Source organism: Pangasianodon hypophthalmus, chromosome 27 (genome assembly GCF_027358585.1).
Source record: "Pangasianodon hypophthalmus isolate fPanHyp1 chromosome 27, fPanHyp1.pri, whole genome shotgun sequence".
Classification (NCBI taxonomy): domain Eukaryota; kingdom Metazoa; phylum Chordata; class Actinopteri; order Siluriformes; family Pangasiidae; genus Pangasianodon; species Pangasianodon hypophthalmus.
In genome coordinates this window covers 13,831,519-13,846,608 of record NC_069736.1, presented here as the reverse complement: position 1 = coordinate 13,846,608, position 15,090 = coordinate 13,831,519, and the positions used below count along the sequence as shown (strand labels likewise).

Sequence of the window (15,090 nt, the reverse complement as noted above, 5' to 3'; positions counted from 1 at the left end):
TCAGGTATTGAGTAATAGTGATAGTATATTACACTTTGTCTCATATTTGATTTTCATGTTTGTAATAAGCTTTGAGAACGAGGAGATAATAGCAAAACAAGTAAGCAGAGCGTTTACAGCTTAAGTGATATTCCAGTGCTTTTGGCGACATCTACAGGCGGGAGAGTGTAACTACTGGAGTTTTTTTAGAACATGCCGAATAAAAAGTTAAATAAAAAACTTTAGCCTCATTCTAAAATATAAAATATCCCTTATATTTCCCCCCACATTATCATAAAGACAACACATATTAGTACCAGAAATTATTACCCTTATATCCAAGACATATACTCGGGTTGAGAATGTGTGTATATGCAGGCGGTGTGATAAAAGTTACAGAGCTTGCAGCCAATCAGATTTAACCAAACCTCTCGCGCAGCCAATCAGATTCAGGCAGTCCCAACTCCATAGCAACCAAATTGGTTTATACTGGTTACCGTTTCGTCTCTATGGCAACGAACTGGCGCTGTTTTTTGTAGACATGTAACGCGCAATAAAGAACATAAGGGTGCATTAAATATAGTTTTATTATTTATTTTCTTTTGTTTTTAACTGAACGACAGAAACATGGAGAGGTCTGTGGAAGCGCTGGCTGACCAGAAGCAGCAGTCTGCAGCCTGCTTCAAGGCTTTCCTGCTGAAAAACAGCACAAAAACAAACCTCAACCTGTGAGTAACCTTTATTTAACACAACAACCCCATAAACTTTTTTTTTTTTAATTATTAGAATTTAGCAAATTCTGCCAACTTAAAGTGAAATTTAGCCTCAGCTACTGATATAAAGAAATCAACATTAAAACATTTAAAATATCTTTAAAATTTATTTGAAATCCTTTTATTATTTTTTTTTATCACTTTGGTTATGGGTTTCCTACATTACCCACAATGCCATTCGACTACCTGCTAATAGTGGTGCACTGGGATTTAGCCCTTGCTTCATCTCTACCTAAAAAAAAAAAAAAAAAAGGTGATGCAGCAGCGCTTTAGTCCTCTGCTCAAACAGATAAAGGTTCAGCGCTTCAGCTTTCATGCTAATACCACCATCAATGCCATTCAATTGAATTTTATTTGTATAGCGGATTGAACAATGGACATTGTCACAAAGCAGCTTTACAGAAATAAATCGCACTCATCATCAAGTAGATCTATCTAACCGATCCGAGTCTCTACAGATAGCTGCATTACATTCTGAAACTTTAAGTCCAGTGTTTACTTTCTCCACTACTTCTATGCTGGGAGTCTCATCCTCATGATGTTGAACGTTACTGGAAAATAGTGAGTGAGTTTTTTTTTTGGAGCTAGCAATGAAACCTAGCAAATGTTTGAGATCGTTGAATGCCATTGTAACTGTGCTAGCAATGTCTCCCTATGACATCAGCAGGAGACAACCGATATCTTCTCACAGGAATAAAAAAAATACAGCACCAAACAGCAGATTAGCACCAGAACCACTAAACGTATCACAAATATTTCAATAGAAACATATTTATTGTTTTTCAGGGCAGAGTTTTCCTTTAAGAGTCAATTCTTTGAAGCTGCTACATTTTTTTTCCTAAAATGTGTTACTCTTTTAGTTACATGACTGTATGTCACAACTCACGCACTGACAAATAAAGAGAACGTTTTATCACCATAACCGTCATGGCTATCTAATATAACTAACAGGATGTTGATAGTGTTGCCAAGTGACACATTTACTGTCATCTTCAGCTACGACCATCTGGTTCGCCTGCTCACCAGAGTGATGGACGAGCGTCCGGAGAACGCAGTGGATGTGATTGAAGATCTGAGCCACAAGATAAAGCGCGGCATGCTACAGGAGAACCAGAGCACGCTGCGGGACGCGCCGTCCACAACCTCCTCTGAGCTGCTGGCTGAGCAGCAGAGAGCGCTGTTTAACCGTGGGGGCGAGGGAGAACAAGAGGAGGTGCTGGTCAGAACAGTTTCCTTTCAGGGTGATTCTGTGATTGTAGTGGCGTTTAGGCCTTGTAACTCTTTATAAATGTGTATTTAGTCATTAATAAAAGTGTCAACACATCTCAGGCAACAATCTCATTTTCTTATAGGTTTCTTTGCTAAATATGGCTGCATTTCACTTGTAAATAAGCAACTGGGTTGAGTTTTTAAGCATAGAATTAAATACACAAATGTGGTTAAGTAGGACCTGTGAGACACGTACGCATCTTTTTGAACTGCTGATCATTCTGCGTCACAGTGCAGGAAAGCGCTATCTGCCCTCTTCCACATACATGAGCTCACAGATGCCCATGATTGGTTAATCTTGCTGTGATTGACAGGGGAGAGAAAGTAATGCTATCCCTCCCACCCAGAGAGTACGGCTAAGTTTGCTCTCTTGGACTCCCGGCCGTGGATGGCTGTGGCATCATTGGAATTCAAACCCACGATCTCCAGGCAATAGAGCGAATCCTTTTTCTGTTCTGCCACTTGGTAGCATAACAAGGTTGTACTTATGTCACTCTGCCTTCCTGTTTCAGAAGGAAATACGTCAACATATGGAATCAAATCACAGCTAAGAAGTCACTGCATGGGAACATTTCACATACACCTTATTTGTCTTCCTTCTAGATGGAGACACCCCTGCCCAATGTGACTGAGCTGACTTTCTTCCTGGAGCAGATTGGGGTTGGTCTGGGTCGGGAGGAGATGCAGAGGATCCTCCTGGCCCTGAAGCAGCTGGTGGACATGCAGCCCCTGCAACGCTGCCGATTCTGGGGCAAAATCCTCGGTATTGAAGGGAACTACGTGGTGGCTGAAGTGGAATACAGGGACGGTGAGGAAGAAGAGGAAGAAGGAGTGGAGGAAAAGGATGAAGACAAGGAGAAAGAGGGAGAGGCTCAAGAAGAAGATGAGGTAATCGAGATTACTGAAGTAATTCATTACTAACCTGTGTAAACAAGGCTCATTTTTATGAATTGTTCCTATTTAGCTGGATCCATTCCCCAAGTCAAGCTACAAGCCACCCACCCCAGTAACTAAGGAGCCTCGTCGCTCCGGTGCCAACAAGTTCACCTACTTTGTGTGCAGAGAGCCTGGCCTGCCCTGGGTCCGTCTTCCTGATGTCACCCCAGCTCAGATCACAGTCGCTCGACAAATTCGCAAGTTCTTCACCGGGTGCCTGGACGCACCCATCGTGAGCTACCCGCCCTTCCCAGGCAATGAGGCCAACTACCTGCGTGCCCAGATTGCCCGCATCTCAGCAGGCACCCAGGTCAGTCCACTGGGTTTCTATCAGTTCAAAGAGGAGGAGGGGGAAGAGGAAGAGGAAGGAGCGAGAGACAGCGTCGAGGAGAACTCTGACTTTGAGGGTATCCCCGTGCACGAGATGGCAGAGTCGCTGTCGGCGTGGGTCCACCACATACAGCACATTCTCAAGCAGGTGAGAAAATCTGAACGGAATCATCTAAATGAACATACTGTTCAGAGGCTCTGTCAGGTCACCTACTATATCCTTAGAAGTTGCATATCTTTAGAAGGAAAATAGAATGAGTATTTTTACCAAATTGCTCCCCAGTGTTAGTCAAGATTCACCCCTAAACTCCATTAGCAAACAATTACTGCCGATCTGTGAGGGTGTAATGTAGCCACATGTGTAATGTAAACATGCTTTCAGGACAAGAAGCTGCCCACTTCCTTACACATGACCGTACAAACACCAATGATTGACTAACATTAGAGCGGGTCACAAATAAGACTTCTGACTTGGCGAACATGGCCACGTCACCGAAACCAAGCATCTCTGATTATCTTTGTGTGTGCACTAGGGTCGTTGTGTGTGGGTCAATCTGGCTGAAAAGAAAGAGAATCTCCTTGAAGAAGACGCAGAGGAAGAGGAGAAGGAGGAAGAACCCGACGAGCCTGAGCCTGAGGTTGGACCGCCGCTTCTCACGCCACTGTCTGAGGACGCAGGTGAGTCTTTGACTTGACGTGGGTGTCACTTTTTTCTTCCTGAGGAAACACACCTTACGAACGAATGTTCTGATATTTCAGAGGTTAATCACACGCCTCCTTGGACTACCAGGATCTCCTCAAACCTAATCTCCCAGTATGCCATTGCTTTTGTGCGCTCCAACCTGTGGCCTGGAGCTTACGCGTACGTGTGCGGCAAGTAAGACCTCTATTTTTTTCTCAGCTCCTGATGCATTTCTGGTCTTTCCTTTCTAATATCCACAATGGAATTATAATGATAGCAAACTTCTGCAGCGACACACATCTTTATGTGCCAGAAACTGCTTTTCTAGTGAACATTGTTATGATACAGCTGATTACATGACTCAATTTTGCAACAGGAAGTTTGAGAACATATACATCGGCTGGGGGCTGAAGTTCTTGGGCGAGGGCTTTACCCCGGCGCTGCCTCCTCCCCCACAGCCCGAGTACCCCAGTGGCCCTGAGATTACAGAGGCACTGGACCCCAGTCTGCAGGAGGAGGAGGCTCTGAAGGAAGCCCAAGAGGAGAAACAGGCTGCGCTGGAAGACAACGATGCATTGGACGCCGAGGAAGAGGAGGAAGAAGAGGAAAACTGAATGACACAGACTGACACACAGTGGACTGAGGTCTTTTAACATATGCGACTATATTAAACTGTTATGTATAAACATTGATCATTTTCTCATTTCTTTGTTATTATACAGCGCTGTTAAATGCTTGATTCTGATTGGCCAGAAGGTTGATTCGATTTCTGTGTTTATATTAATGTGCTAATTTGAATACATTTTCATTCCTACAGTATAAGCCAATTTTCAGGGATGTGTATAAACAAATTTATTAAAAACAAAAAGCATGCAATTGTTGATATAATGTGTAAAGTTTTCTGTGAGGAACTATGTATCTATTTAGCATTTAGGGAAGGAGTAACTTTCCTAACACAGGAAAATCTTCAGGATAGAGGGCTTTGAGGTTTCTCAGTAACATGACAAGCTCTTATTAACCTCAAAAGAAAAAAAAATGGAGATTGATGAGGGAATGAATGTTTATAGCAGCTGTAACATAAGGAACGAACTTGTTTTGTGGATCTACAAATAGATAAAATGTACATGTTGTTCTTTAATTAATAAAAAATGTTAATAGTTGGCAAATTGCTGTGGTGTAATAGGAATAAAACGTGCAGTCATGCGATTACTGGAAAATAATCCTAAAAATCATTGTTAATTAATTTTCTATAACAGCTCACCTTGTCACGTTTAATGCCTTACATAGTCCAGTGATCCTTAAGGCCTATATTTTAATGTAGAGTAAAAAATTGTTCTGCAGTGCAGGTTTATTTGATGGGTGAGGCAAAGAAATTTATAAACAAGCTAAAGGAGTCAAAAAACTTTATTTACCCTTCAAAGCAGTCAGGATTGGGAGAAAGGGGGAGTAAATAGAAGGCCCTAGTTCAATCTTCATGGCATTTCCTTTCATACGTAAGTACCTGTCATCTGGCTTGTTCACACTGTAGCTAGAATAACTAAAATAAACTAATAAATGAAACTGATTTGTGAATATTTCTTTTAAAAAGAATACATATAGAAATGCTGTGCAGCATCACAGCAGCATGAGTTAATTATTGTACCTGCACAATAGTTCAAAAAGAATTGAACACTACTGCATTACTCAAAAGTGGATCACAACCACACAAGGACGCGATCCAAATTGAGAACTTTGAACCTGATCGAATGCTAGCTGTAAAAAAACGCACTCGAATTCTTTTTCAGTTCAAAAAATATGCAACAGACTCAGTTCAACAACTCTAGCTAAACAGTGTGCTGAATAACTGGAAATGGAAAACTAGTGAAAATGTCAATAAATACTTATTCATCAATAGTTAATGATCCAAACACTGTTACTGAAGAAACAAACAATGTCTAACCAGAATTAACTGGTGATTACAGTGATATAAAAATTACAGTGATAAACAGGAAAACTGCAGCCATATTACTTCTTGGCAGAAAATAAATTATGTTAGTGTAATATGTAATATTTCATTTACATATCGTACCATTCACTTATGGTAAATATTTATGTAAAAGTTTGTGAAAACAATCACGTGGAATCGAAAAGGGAGTCGTGTATCTTAAGCACTATACAGAATTCAGCATCAAACGAAAGGTCACAAAAGTTCAGCAGTTAAATAAATGTCATTCAGTGCTGTTCTACGTGGGATCAAGAACAGCTCGTCAACGTGAAAGTAATGAGGAAATGAGGATGTGACCTCCTTCTAACTTTCAGCTGATAAAATAAAGGAAAGCCAGGATCGAGAAAAGTATATAAATTGATATTCATAAGACATCATGAGTATTATTTTCACAGTATTAGCGGAGATCGTTCTCGTCCTCCTGAATGGTTTTCTTGATTCTCAGTAACATGGTGGTGTGCCAGTTATCCAGCCTTGTGATTGAGTCAAACTCCTTCACCTAAGAGTGAGGAAAAAATTGTCTCAGCTTTTAAGATTATATTCTAATTTAATATTTACACCAGAGCGCTGCTGAATTCTTGATTCTGAAACATAAACTTACAGCGTTTGTATATGCATCGACATCTTGCTCCTCGTGTGCATCAAGAAGTTTCTGTTAAAAAAATGGAATAAAGAGAAATCAAAGTAGTTCATAGAAAAAAAAGTCAGGATCTTGAGTGTTTCAGATTGTTAGGAAGCTCAAGCCAAGTAAATAACTTCATGATTTATTTTAAAAGCCGACCTTCAAGAGTTTGCACTCCCTGGCGTCTGAGAAGGCAGGAAACATTTCTTCATATCGTTGCACAGCCAGCTAGATAAGATTTAAATAATCAATACGACCGTATAGAAGACTGTGACAATGTTAACAACCTGCTAATAACAATACTAATCACCTTGGCGTTCAGCGTGTCGACACAGAAGTGACACAATGCCGCCTTGAAGAAGTGATCCTTAGCCCCATACTTCAGCAGGGTGTTGTCCATGCAGTAGGTCCCAATCTGAACACATTTACATTATTACAAAAACAACAACAACCTGAGTTTGTGTATGAGTTCATGGTGTATTGAAATACACACCTGTTCGTATATCTGTATAGCTTTCTGGTACTGTTCAAACTGGGCTGCGTACATAGCCACTTTAAGAAGACACTTGTTGGCAGAACTATTAGGGAAAAACAGATCTCAGATCAGCTTAGACAGTGTTTGGTTAGAATTATTTTATTCATGTGTGTGAGATTTTTAGAGTAACCTCAAAGTACCTTGTAGACTCTTCTCCTTTGTAGTAATCACCGGCCTGCTCATAATGCACAACTGCCTGTGATTATTAAAAAAAAAAAAAAAAGAAATGAGATAAAGGCAGAACACATTAAAAGTCAAATGGCTTTTCTTTTTTTTTTTTTTTTTTTTTTTTTTACAGCTATTTACAGTTACAGCTTTGTTTTTAATCACAGTGCTACCATTATCACAGAGTGGTGTGTGCTCCAGGAAGAGGCTGGCTGGCTGGTTTATTGGCTGTCTCTCATCCCCCTTCAGCTGAAAATCCACACGTTATCTCACTCACCTTATCAATGTCCAGTAAATCAGCCTCGTAGATTTCAGCTACAGTGATGTGGTGTTTCGCTGCAATGGTGAAACGTCCCTGTGGAGGAAGATGAGATCCCAGCAAAGTAAATACAACCCAATCAATGACTCTCCTTAATAAATATAATGCATGCATTTACCCTGAAAAATATTCAAAGGGATTGGAAGATTTTTAGATTGTCAATCCCTGTTTTACAATGCTGAGTCTGTGAATTGGCATCAAGAGAGTGTTGATGTTCTTTAATTTAAAAAAACAAACAAACAAAAAACACCACATTCTGATAACAGTTTCTGTTCTTTCTGTTTCTCAGCATATTTTTCTGCAGCACTGACGGTTACTTGTGATTTGAACAAATGATTGGAAAAATCCTCCCATTTCTCTCCAGAATCTGAAGAACGCAAGTACAGTAATTAAATGTGTGAAATATCCAGCAACCAGCTATAATACAAGAGAGAGAGAAAGAAAGAAAGAAAGAAAGAAAGAAAAAGAAATAGTAAAGAAAGAAATAACCAACAAACAAACATAAAAGAAATAGTGAAGAAAGAATTAGGAAAATAGGAAAGAAGGAAAGAAAAGGAAAGAAAGAAAGTGAAGGAAAAAACGAAAGAAAGAAAAATAGATAGATAGTCAAGAACTAGTAAAGAAAGAAAGAGAAAGAAAAAAGAAAAAGATAAATAAGTGAATAAACAAATAAATAAATAGTGAAGAAATAGGAAAGAAAGAAAGAAAGAAAAAAGAAAAAAATATGCACAGACAAAAATAAATAAATAGTCAAGAAATAGTAAAGAAAGAAATAGTAAAAGAAGAAATTAGAAAAGAAGGAAAGAAAAAGAAAGAAAGACAAATAAATAAGTGATTAAACAAATAAATAAATAGTGAAGAAATAGAAAAATAAGAAAGAATAGTAAAGAAGAAATTAAAAAAGAGGAAAGAAAAGAAAGAAAGAAAGAAAGAAAGAAAAAGAAAGAAAATTGTCAGACAGAATCTTATAGTTGCGAGGTCTGGGAATGCAGAGTAACTTCTAAACGAATCCGAGTCAGTTTTATTGGCTCAGGAAGAGTGTGAGTGTTATTGTTGCTGTGTGTATATAATGCAGTGTGTGTTGCACATACAGACTGAACTGTAAGATAAATGTCAGAAGCTAAAGCCAAGCTCAACACCTCGGCTCTCGTTCCTCACCATGTCCGTGTAGATATCGATGGCCCGACTCAGACACTTGATGGCCTCTGAGGGAAGAAGTTAAAGTGGAAACATGAAACGTTTCACTACTTCAACTGAAATAAATGGAATTTCTTTCAAGAAAACAAACTATTAACCTTGTGGATCTGCTTTTTTGTACGCATTTCCAGCGTCGATAAAGCTGACGGCGGCGTTGTGCTTGCTTTGTGTTTTCAAGTGCACCTTTGCAGCTTTGCAGAACGCATCTCCTGCAGCTGAAAGAAAAAATAATGATGAAGCAAAATGTTAGACGTGGGTTTTAAAAGCAACGAGTCTTAATGAAGCAGTGTTGCTGAGGACATACCGCGCCAGTTCTTGGCCATCTTGAACATATTCGCAGCTCTCGTGTACATGTCGCAGGCTTCCTCTGCCTTGGAAGAGCTCCTAGAATACGAAATTGAAACACTCGTTATAAACACTGAGCTAATGCAGTGTCTTGTAGAAGTGTTCAGTCATGATCATACGTTAATAACTTTGATAATAACACGTTTATTATTACTCAATTTTGGGGTCAACTCCTGGGAATCCAACTCCTAAAGTACTTGCTGGATATTTTCACCACCTATTACACACCCAAAGTGCTTTATTCTAACTATAAGTATTGGGTGAGTCCATAATCACGGTGCTATTTACCCATTCTATCTTAAAAAAATAGACTTTTCAATATTGAATATTATTGTTTTTTCTGCAGTTTTGCTCTTAAAAGAGTAATGGTTGAATTTGTGGCCTAGAACTAGCAAATACACAAAGTGTGCATGAGGATGTTAAAGTCATTCTAATAATTCACTCAAAAATATTTTTTTGATAAATAATTGGCTTTTTTATAGTTTGGATAACATTCTTTTAAAGTGACCTCATCAGTCAATATCACAATATAATTCTGTTTAACATGTGACTTGTGGGTGAATGTGTTCAAATAACACTGAATGAATGTTGTGGTACACTGAAATGTACATTTTTTTCATTCATTCATCTTAAGTAAAGGCTTTATCCCGGTCAGGGTTGCAGTGGATCCGGAGTTTCAAGTCAAGTCAAGTCAAGTCAAGTGGCTTAATTGTCATTTCAACCATACACAGCTAGTTAGGACACAGTGAAACGAAACAACGTTCTTCCAGGACCAAGTTGCTACATAAAACAAACACAGAACTACATGAGACTACATATATTTACATAAAATGCACAGTTTATCCCGGGAACACTGGACGTGAGGTGGGAATACACCCTAGACGGGATGGCAGGCTATCTCAGGACACACGGTCACATCTAGGGGTAAATTAGATTTAGCCAGTCCACCTACTGGCATGTTTATGGGAGATGGGAAGAAACCGAAGAACCCTGAGGAAACCCACGTGGAAACGAGGAGAATATGTGGAACTCCGTACGGACAATAATCCAAACTCAGGTATGTTTTACATCAACTATAATGGATAACTCATGGAAAAGTATTCTAAGTATGAAGTGTTTTAATGATTATAATCTATATTTCAAGGTTAATGTACATACAGAGACACTATAAAGGTCACTTTCCCTAAGTCTAACATGTCTTTTAGCTTTACTCTATGTACATATTTGTAAAAGTAATATCAGTGGCACACAAATTGCACCTCAGTCATGAAATCACCCTAATATATGTGTAACTATGAAACACCTCTATGGTTTTCCAGTGGCATTTTAAGGTAACTACAGTTGTTGTTGTTGTTGTTGTTTAATTTCATAACAATATCACTGTGGTTTGAAAACTGTTGATATTTTTAAAAGCTATACTTTAGCTATAATTTGGTTAATACTGGATCTATAAGGGAGCAGGAACCAGGAGTTGTAACCCAGTTGATCGTGCTCAAGGTTTACCAAAATAAAACCAAGTCCACTTACCCAAAAAACGTGCCAAAAAACGACCCCGACATTTTCATCTTCTTGTCAGCTTCAGCGATCAGAGCCATGGCTTCTTTTTCTTTTCCCGAATAGTCCATTTTAACACTCTGTCCTGGCGTAGTCACTATCTCTGACAAAGTTGTGCAACCTACTGTTTTTTTTTCCACTATTCACGTCTGCTTTGTTGTTATCAACACGTCACTCGGGAGCCGGAAGTAAATTCTAGCTGACGCGAAAATCTCAGGGACCGTCGCAAAAAAAGTACACTTTAAAGCGATACGTAACAAATATTTCTGATCAAGGCTGGTCTTTTATATGGAAATAATATATGGTTAATGTATATAGTAGCATCTACGCTAGGAGGTGCTGTATGAAGTGTATGTCGAACACACACACACGTGTTTGAACACACCCGTGCATTTCGTATACGTTCCGTTTTTCTTGTTGTTCTATAATTTACACCGCTCCCCTATCAACAACCGCGGGAAGTATTTCCAGTGTAGAGGTCGCAAAATGTGAAAGGAGGCCGTTTTGGAATTCTAAGATGTTGTAAACTTCACACTTTAGGTATTGTTTGTTTTTTAATACAGTATTTTGAAATGTAATAGTAAACGCATTTAACGTGTGCGTGCTAGAGTGTGACGCAGGGACGCACGCTTTGCGTGGAATTGGCACGCGATTTGTTACGTGAATTAAATGTTGCAGTGTTAGCCCGGAAGAAGATTGAAGTAAAGTTATTTACAATAAAACATGACTTTAGAATAATTTAACCATAGGCTTAAAATTAACTTTAGACTACATTTGTATTACTACAGCCACTGTTAGGTCTGGAATTAACATAAAACATCCTGTATACATGAAACACCACTCATTCATTCTATTTTGGCAGAACAATTTTGGGAAAAAAAAAAAAAAAAAAACTTCATGGCTGTAATAAGTGGGAAGACTATGACTGTAGACTATATACACAGTTAACTCTTTGTTTCTCTTCTAGCAAACCAAAACAAAAGCCAGACGCATGGAGTTCCCGGGTCGAAGGCGGCCTGGAAGTCTCGGCACTCCGACTCTGAGGAGAAGAATGGATCGCATGTTACCTTTCTCAGAACGTCGCACATCCAAAGTGTGGGACCACTACACCCAGCTTAGTATGCATCGAGTTGAATGTAACCACTGCAAGAGGCAGCTGTCCTTTCACAACAGCACCACCTCGATGAGAGAGCACTTGGGACGAAAGCACAGCATTCGCGACGGAGCAGTCCCACCTCCCAACACAGCCGATGTCCCAAACCCCTCAGCATTACGTCAACACATGGCTGCATCCACTTTACTTAATGGCAGATTCCCACCATCTAATGCGTCAGTGGATGTGCCAACAGGGTCATTTCAGCCGGTAGTACCTGTTATTGTCAAAGAGGAGCAGCATGAAGAACTATCAGCCGAGGCAGGTGAGGCCAAACATACCTGCACTACATTTGTCCCTGGTTCTGCAGGAGGAGTTGGCACTTCAAATGCTAATTCCATTCCCAGCCAGGATATAGAACCAACTTACAGATTTTCCCCAGATGAGCTTAACACCACGCTCAACAACAGTGGTGGCAGCAACACTAGTGGTGCCAGGGGTTGCAGTGATAAGCGGGCAGGACTCTTCACAGATCTTATCTTGGAGATGGTGTATAGAGATCTGCAACCTTTCTCAGTGGTGGAAGACAGGGGATTCAGACTCTTGCTTAGTTGCCTTGAACCAAGTTATCCCATTCCATCACCTTCTTTGCTTGGGAACCTTCTGTGGCATCGCTACCACATTCTCAAGCAATGCCTTCAGCAGCATCTTCAAACTGGCCTTGCTCCCCGCTGTCTGGCCATTTGCACTGAACACTGGCGATCTGTGGAAGGATGTGGGGTTGAAGGAAGTGGCCAGTTCTACCTCACTGTCAGTGCACATTTTGTTGACTCTAACTGGCAACTGGCCCGCTGTGTTTTAGATACTCGTCTAATACCAGAATACAAAGTCAACAGCCCCAGCAGTGGGCCTGCCAAGTTTGCATACACATTAAAAGCAGTTCTGTCAGAATTCCACCTTCCTGAGAGTTATGTGTTCTGCGTTGTTTATGACACTCCCTGGGGTATGGAGTGCAGGAGGCAGGGAAGCATGACACTTGATCAGGACTATCAACAGGAATTTCCTGGTCCCAGTCATGCTCCCATGCAGTCCCTTCCAGAGGGCTGGGAACCACTTCTCTGTGCAGGGGAGGCTCTCAAAATCTGCGTCCAGGAGGGACTTTATGTAGAGACTGTCAGACAGGCACTTGCGGATGCTCGTGGGATCGTCCGACACTTCCAGCATGATGTTAATGCTGCAGCAGCTCTAAATCAAAAAACAGAGGCTGCCAACAAAGGTGCAGCACGGCTGGTCCTGGATGACCCAGGCCGCTGGGCCACAGCCATTGACATGTGTGAAAGACTGCTGGAGCTTAAATGGGTGGTTAGCTCAGTGCTGGAAGAGCAAAAGGCTGCACCTAATTTGGCTGACCATCAGTGGCGTTTATTACATGAATTGGTGCCGGTGCTAAGAACTGTGCGCATTGCAGCATCCTTCCTGAGTGAAGATATCAATGCTTCTATTTCTTCCTTGATGCCATGCCTCCAAGGTGTGTCTCGAATCCTGGGGCAGAACATGGCTGAGTGCAGCTGCCCCGTGGTCAGGGGAGTGATGGAAAGGATCCGCACTGGGATGGAGAAGCGCTGGAGATTGACTGACGAGGAATCTTTGCTTGACAGTCCTGCTGTCCTGTCATCATTCCTGGACCCAAGATTCAAGGAGATGCGATTTCTCAGCCCACATGCCCGCAGCAAGCTGCATGACAAGGTCAAAGAGCTGTTATCCGTTCAGGCTTACACAGATGATAGAGAAGTGGACCAAGATATAGACAGGGGCTTGGAAGTGAGAGAGAATGAGACAGGAGGGGAACCTGCTGTTTTGGGATTGGATGACCAATTGCCTATTCCCACAGTGGCATCATTGGATTCCCCTGAGTCCTGTGCCTCATGTGCGGAGGAGGGTGACAGCATTGAACTTCAGCAGAATGAGAATTTCGTAGCTGTCTCATCTCCAGAACACATTAATGAAAATATTATTGTGGGTTCACCTTCCAAAGCTACGGGTGGACGTAAAAGAGCAGCTAACATAGCTGGACTGTCATCTCCACTGACATGTGATCGGCAGCTCACTGCCCGAATGCGAATAAGCCCTGTCCCTCAAAGTATGTACGACATTCTTCTAGGAGAGGATCCTACTGAACGAATGCCCGAAATCCAGCAGCAGCTGGAGAATTACATAGCAGAGCCACTGTGCAAACGTAGCCTCTCGCCTCTTCACTGGTGGCGTAACAAAGAGCACCGCTTTCCTGCAGTGGCCCGACTTGCACGAAAATATCTTTCAATCCCAGCTACTGCTATTCCTGCTGATCGTGCTTTTGCACCGAGAGAATCACCTGTGGCCCACAGGAGAGCCATGCTAGGGCCCAAACATCTTGACCAAGTATTGTTTCTTCATCAGAACTGTGATTATATAGAGCAGCTTAAGGGTGGTCTTTCAGGACATCGGGAGAGTGACCATAACAGTAATCTGAGTGGGAACCAAAGTAGAGACAGTCTGTATCAGACTTTAGTGTCCTATGATAATAAGGTTTAGTGAAAAAGGGCTGTGATTACTGTTTATGGACACAAGGCTCTTATGCACTCTCTAAGTACTCGAATGTATAAAATGTATTGAACTCAATACTTTCACAATCTTTATTTTTAACAAGTATAAAAATAAGCTCCTTGGGTTTTGTCATTGTAAAAAACATAATTAGTCAATAAGGATTGACTATTTTTGACAGATTAACAGTTGCGCAGCTACTAAAAGTTTTATTTACAATGACCACAAAAATTGTCATCACACATTTGAAATAATGCTGATTCCTATTCCGTGGAAGGAAATTATTACACTACTTTTTTTTAGTGTTTGGACTCTGGGAGTTCTGGAGAACGGTATGATTATTGTCTTGTAACTCTGGCGTATTCATCGGTATGCTAAATTTTATGTGCCTGCTCAATACTTCGTAAGTGATATGTGTTCAGTTACAAGGTACAGTCCTAAATGTACCTTTAATTAAAATGACCATTTCTCAAGCTTTGAATATGTGATTACAAAAAACAGTATTGCCAAGTTCATGCATGCATTTCAACAGTTATTGTTTATTCCATGTACAAAATGACATGTTTTGTAACTTGTGACATTGAGTATTGGTTATCTTCCCTAAATGTAACAGCTGATTAAGATGTAATCCATGAACTGCATGTCAAATTAAAGCTTGTATGAAACAGTTTCAACTGCAAAAATAACTTCTGTCATGACAGACAGGGAACAGTTATTCAGTATCACA

The 15,090-nt window shown here is 40.6% G+C and overlaps 3 protein-coding genes across 4 annotated transcripts; 2 read left to right on the top strand and 1 right to left on the bottom strand.

The window, feature by feature from the left end:
• The first annotated feature begins 474 nt into the window (after positions 1 to 474).
• On the top strand, positions 475 to 5,135 carry rsph4a (radial spoke head component 4A). 2 transcript variants are annotated; one of them, XM_026922328.3, is made up of 7 exons: positions 475 to 707; positions 1,749 to 1,965; positions 2,625 to 2,909; positions 2,986 to 3,435; positions 3,821 to 3,965; positions 4,047 to 4,164; positions 4,346 to 5,135. In XM_026922328.3, the coding sequence occupies exons 1-7, from the start codon at positions 607 to 609 to the stop codon at positions 4,581 to 4,583; spliced, it is 1,554 nt and encodes a 517-aa protein (XP_026778129.3). In that variant the 5' UTR covers positions 475 to 606; the 3' UTR covers positions 4,584 to 5,135. The 2 variants fall into 2 exon arrangements, with proteins under 2 accessions (XP_026778129.3, XP_026778128.3); XM_026922327.3 differs by having other exon boundaries at positions 1,749 to 1,971.
• A 220-nt stretch (positions 5,136 to 5,355) lies between these two features.
• Positions 5,356 to 10,862, bottom strand: napaa (N-ethylmaleimide-sensitive factor attachment protein, alpha a). Its single transcript, XM_026921502.3, has 11 exons — positions 10,664 to 10,862; positions 9,096 to 9,175; positions 8,890 to 9,006; positions 8,753 to 8,799; positions 7,553 to 7,630; positions 7,251 to 7,306; positions 7,069 to 7,153; positions 6,886 to 6,990; positions 6,735 to 6,803; positions 6,555 to 6,605; positions 5,356 to 6,452 (listed from the first exon to the last, which is right to left on the bottom strand). The coding sequence occupies exons 1-11, from the start codon at positions 10,759 to 10,761 to the stop codon at positions 6,351 to 6,353; spliced, it is 888 nt and encodes a 295-aa protein (XP_026777303.2). The 5' UTR covers positions 10,762 to 10,862; the 3' UTR covers positions 5,356 to 6,350.
• Positions 10,863 to 11,124: 262 nt separating this feature from the next.
• si:dkeyp-117b8.4 (E3 SUMO-protein ligase ZBED1) lies at positions 11,125 to 15,031 on the top strand. The gene is made up of 2 exons (XM_026922152.3): positions 11,125 to 11,230; positions 11,658 to 15,031. The coding sequence occupies exon 2, from the start codon at positions 11,682 to 11,684 to the stop codon at positions 14,352 to 14,354; it is 2,673 nt and encodes an 890-aa protein (XP_026777953.2). The 5' UTR covers positions 11,125 to 11,230; positions 11,658 to 11,681; the 3' UTR covers positions 14,355 to 15,031.
• Positions 15,032 to 15,090: the final 59 nt, after the last annotated feature.